Below are 5,000 nucleotides of genomic sequence, written 5' to 3'. Positions count from 1 at the left end.
TATTTACTGCAGGGAAGAAAGTTTGACATTTCCCTTTTACTTCATCTTTCTATTGCCATTATTTTTTCTTACAAAGGATTTGAATGTTTTTCTTCAATGTGGCTTTCCATACCCCTAAATTCCATATTTTCAGACTTGACCAGCATCAGAATAAAGCCTCAATTTGCTATGTGCTAAGCATTATACCAAATGCAAGTAATTTAAATTATGTGTAGGCATCCCCTGATTTAGCTTCTTTTATATTTCACAGATCCTCAATCTCCCTTCAGCACTCGGTGAAACATTGTTCACACTGTGTCTCACCTGTTTGCTACTTGCCTTTGTTTCTGTGAAAAATAGCTCCTAAAAACACTGAGCTGGTCAAAACTACTTCTCACAGACTAAGAGCGATGAAAAGTACTATTGCTTGATGAGTAAATACTATCATACAGACTATCTTTTGAACAGTGGCATGTTACTTCCCTATGTGGATATAAGGTATGTAAGAATGAACTGAGCATTTGCACAAAGAACCAGCAAAATAGTAAAATTCATGGAAGTGTTTAGATTTATATTTTCAATATATACTTTTATCTCAACTATGTTTTCTTGTGTGCAAGAGGTATTCCTCTCATAGATCACTAAACAACATTGCTGCTGGCTTGTACTATATAGTTTAATTGACAACAGTTTTGTCTCTACTGAATAACATGCCTTTATATATAACTTCTGTAACATTATAATATCAAAAACTATTCTTTAGTATATTAAATGTAACAACAGGAGGATTTAAAGTATGTGGAAGATATGTATGCTATATGTTAATAGTATACTATTTCATATAAAAGATTTGATCAACCATCAATTTTTGGCATTTGTAGTGATGATATTGAGGGTCAACTGTATGCAGTAAACCATTGGCTTTATCTATGATATTTCATGTTCATCCATGGACACTTAAAAATGTCAAAATACAAAACTTGCTGAATGCAATGGACTTAATTACAAACTCATATCAAATGCTCTGTCAAGACATGCTGGTTTTGTACATTGGTTGTGGTCTGGAATTTGTAAGAAATTCAATACTTCTAACAGAGTGTATTTGATGCTTTGCTACTGTGCACAGAGACAAATTAAAGTTTCGCTTAGCTTTGTCATTAAACTCGATCTGTTTGAACACTGAGAATAGAGAATAGAACAGCTTAACACAGTGTGTTTTTTGCTCTCTAGAAGCTTTTCTTATCCCACATCTCTGTCACAGAACCTGATGGGAGGAATCTTGTTCTGACAGTCTGAAATTGTTAAAAATATTTTGTCTGATATTTAAGCCAATATTTTGGTTGGATATCTTTGAAAGGATCTTTTTTTTTTTTCAACTATGACTATCTAAAGAAAATTGATATATTCCTTCTTGAAAACACTGCTGTTCTAGACTAGCACAGTGGTTTTTGATATCAGTATGTGAAATATATCATGGATGTTCTTTCCACATATCATCTGAGCCAGCATAAAAGTGCAATAATTATGCAACCTCTACAAAAAAGCTAAACTAAGAACAGAAAATATGTACAAAGAAATCAAGCATTGAGAGAAGACATCTACATAAGGAATATACAGTGTCTAAGAGATGTGTCTCTGAATAGTTTACATGGGCTCTGTCATGAAGCAAGAATATAACATGTCTGTTCTTTTCTTTAAGATATGCTTTAGTTTGTCTACATACAAAGTAAAAATCCTACATTAGATCTGCTACAATTTTATTTGTTTTCTAAAGGGAAATTACAGGGACCAGCACTAATGTATTCTTTAAATCAACATTTAGGTTTTAATGCTATCACAAAACAAATTCAAATGTTGATAGTAATGCTATCTGTGATGTGATTTGAGGGTCTTTAACGTTTACTAGGGAAGATGGCTCACTTACCAATAGCTTTACCAATGATGAGAATATCAGGGGTGACACCTTGAGCTTCAAATGACCACAGATGTGAACCTAAGCGACCCAGGCCTGTCTGAACTTCATCAGCTATGCACAGACCTCCTGCATTTCGAACCATTCTAGTTACAAAGAGAAGTTGGGAGATCAGTAATAATAACAAGAAGAATGATGACAATAGTATTAGTAGTAGAGTAGTAGTTCCAGTACCAGTAGTAACAATAACAATAACACTATATAATAATTGTAACAACAATAATGACGACAATAATGGTGAAGATGAAGATAATGATGAGAGAGGAAGAGAAAGAGCAAGAGGGAGGGAAGGAAAGAGAAAGGGGAGGGGGAGAGGGGAGGGAGAGGGGAGGGAGAGGGGAGGGAGAGGGGAGGGAGATGGGAGGGAGGGAGGGAGGGAGGGAGGGAGGGAGGGAGGGAGAGGGAGGGAGGGAGAGGGAGGGAGGGAGAGGGAGGGAGGGAAGGAGAGGGAGGGAAGGAGGAAGAGGGGCAGAGAGAGAAAGAGGGGCAGAGAGAGAAAGAGAGAGAGAGAGAGAGAGAGAGAGAGAGAGAGAGAGAGAGAGAGAGAGAGAGAGAGAGAGAGAGAGAGAGAGAGAGAGAGAGAGAGAGAGAGAGAGAGAGAGAGAGACCAAAATATGGAATATGGTACTTCATTTTTATTAAGCAACATACTTGTACATATCTTGGAGCCAAACATCTGGTGGAATGATGCAACCAGGGATAGTCAACATGGGCTCTGCAATGAAGCAAGAAATCTGTGGAGAGAAGAGAGTTGGTTTTGTAGTTTCCAGACACTATAGGCATGATGATTATTTTATTAAGTATGTCATATTTTCTTTGTAGTGATAATAGCAATCAGCCTGAAGCAAGTTAATACACCAAAGTGTCCTCAGAAGAGCCTACAGTTGGAATAAATAGATCTTACCTTTCTTCCATTCAGGCGAATTTTATCAAGCATGTCTCTCGCATTGGCTATGTATTTCTTGACTGCCAGTGGATCATCGCCCTGATAAGGCCCTCGGTACAGGTCAGGCATTGTAATCACATGCACCCAATCCACTGATGCTGTTGAATGTAAGAATGATTTTACAAGTGTATGTTGGAACTAGTCTTTTAAAAAAATAGCATAATTAATATGTCAAAGTAAATCCAGTCTTTTGTAAGTTTCTTTAATATGTTGACTGCATTAGGAGGCTATGGCTGCAAAACATTAATTCTGCATTCCCAGGCAATGGGTCTAACTGCTCTCCAGTCTGCTCTGCCCTGGAGGTGTGGCCATCTAAGTCCCAAACCTCTTTGTTATGTCATGTTTTGAGGAGAACCACACATAAAATATACCCCCCTTCCCAAAGAGAGAGAGAGAGAGAGAGAGAGAGAGAGAGAGAGAGAGAGAGAGAGAGAGAGAGAGGGAGAGGGAGAGGGAGAGGGAGAGGGAGAGGGAGAGGGAGAGGGAGAGGGAGAGGGAGAGGGAGAGGGAGAGGGAGAGGGAGAGGGAGAGGGAGAGGGAGAGGGAGAGGGAGGGGGAGAAGGAGAAGGAGAAGGAGAAGGAGAAGGAGAAGGAGAAGGAGAAGGAGAAGGAGAAGGAGAAGGAGAAGGAGAAGGAGAAGAAGAAGGAGAAGGAGAAGGAGAAGGAGAAGGAGAAGGAGAAGGAGAAGGAGAAGGAGAAGGAGAAGGAGAAGGAGAAGGAGAAGGAGAAGGAGAAGGAGAAGGAGAAGAAGGAGAAGGAGAAGGAGAAGAAGGAGAAGGAGAAGGAGAAGGAGAAGGAGAAGGAGAAGGAGAAGGAGAAGGAGAAGGAGAAGGAGAAGGAGAAGGAGAAGGAGAAGAAGAAGGAGAAGGAGAAGGAGAAGGAGAAGGAGGAGAAGGAGAAGGAGAAGAAGGAGGAGAAGGAGAAGGAGAAGAAGGAGAAGGAGAAGAAGGAGAAGGAGAAGAAGGAGAAGAAGAAGGAGAAGGAGAAGGAGAAGGAGAAGGAGAAGGAGAAGGAGAAGGAGAAGGAGAAGGAGAAGGAGAAGGAGAAGGAGAAGGAGAAGGAGAAGGAGAAGGAGAAGGAGAAGGAGAAGGAGAAGGAGAAGAAGGAGAAGGAGAAGGAGAAGGAGAAGGAGAAGGAGAAGGAGAAGGAGAAGGAGAAGGAGAAGGAGAAGGAGAAGGAAAAGAAGGAGAAGGAGAGGGAGAGGGAGAGGGAGAGGGAGAGGGAGAGGGAGAGGGAGAGAGAGAGAGGGAGAGAGAGAGGGAGAGACAGGCAGAGAGAGGGAGAGAAAGAGAGAGAGAGAGGGAGAGAGAGGGAGAGAGAGGGAGAGAGAGGGAGAGAGAGGGAGAGAGAGGGAGAGAGAGGGAGAGAGAGGGAGAGAGAGGGAGAGAGAGGGAGAGAGAGGGAGAGAGAGGTCTTAAAATTTAATGGGATGATCAAAAGAACCAATAATGCTTTGATAAACTAAAATAAAGCAGAATATATATATATATATATATATATATATATATATATATATATATATATATATTTTTTTTTTTTTTTTTTTTTTTTTTTGTCTCATCAAAGATTATGACAAGTATTATAACTGATATATTAAAAATAATGCATCTTCCTACACAATAATGAATTCTTGCAAAAGATAAGTTTTTCAGGCATCCTTATACTACTGAAAAATGCTTTAGTTAAAGTGAGTAATTATGGTTGCTCTGTAATTATAGTTGCAAAGGTAGACATAAACAAAAATGTATTATTTTTCAAATTCTTGGCTAATGCAAACACAATTTTGGTATGAAATTTCCTTTCTGAGTAGTTTTACAGTTAAACATAGAATCTTTATCATCATTCCCAACACAAAAAACAGCAACAATGTTCAGATGACGGCTATGGAATCCTAGGCTGCGGTCAAAAGGTTAAAAGAAAAAATATCTTCAATTCACTGTACACCTGAATCTTCTGAGTAAAGACAAATGTCTATGACTTGTTCAACAAATTATTCATTTTTGCAGATAAATCAGTGACAATTTCTTAATTTACATAATCTACAATATGCTTTAAAATTACTGACAACTACACAAATTCATAACAGAAAATAAGGTTATCATA

The 5,000-nt window shown here is 39.0% G+C and overlaps 1 protein-coding gene across 7 annotated transcripts in view; it reads right to left on the bottom strand.

The window, feature by feature from the left end:
• Positions 1–5,000, bottom strand: part of LOC125033168 (5-phosphohydroxy-L-lysine phospho-lyase-like) — a 39,894-nt gene that overhangs the window by 5,360 nt on the left and 29,534 nt on the right. For all 7 annotated transcript variants that reach the window (XM_047624517.1, XM_047624518.1, XM_047624514.1 and 4 more), the window contains 3 exons: positions 2,856–2,995; positions 2,603–2,685; positions 1,904–2,037 (listed from right to left, as the gene is read on the bottom strand). In XM_047624517.1, coding sequence (XP_047480473.1) covers positions 1,904–2,037; positions 2,603–2,685; positions 2,856–2,995 — 357 coding nt within the window. The remainder of the gene's footprint in view (positions 1–1,903; positions 2,038–2,602; positions 2,686–2,855; positions 2,996–5,000) is intronic.

This window comes from Penaeus chinensis, chromosome 16, assembly GCF_019202785.1.
Source record: "Penaeus chinensis breed Huanghai No. 1 chromosome 16, ASM1920278v2, whole genome shotgun sequence".
Taxonomy (NCBI): Eukaryota; Metazoa; Arthropoda; class Malacostraca; order Decapoda; family Penaeidae; genus Penaeus; species Penaeus chinensis.
The sequence above is the reverse complement of the archived record's forward strand: the minus strand, read 5'-3'. Positions and strand labels throughout refer to the sequence as shown.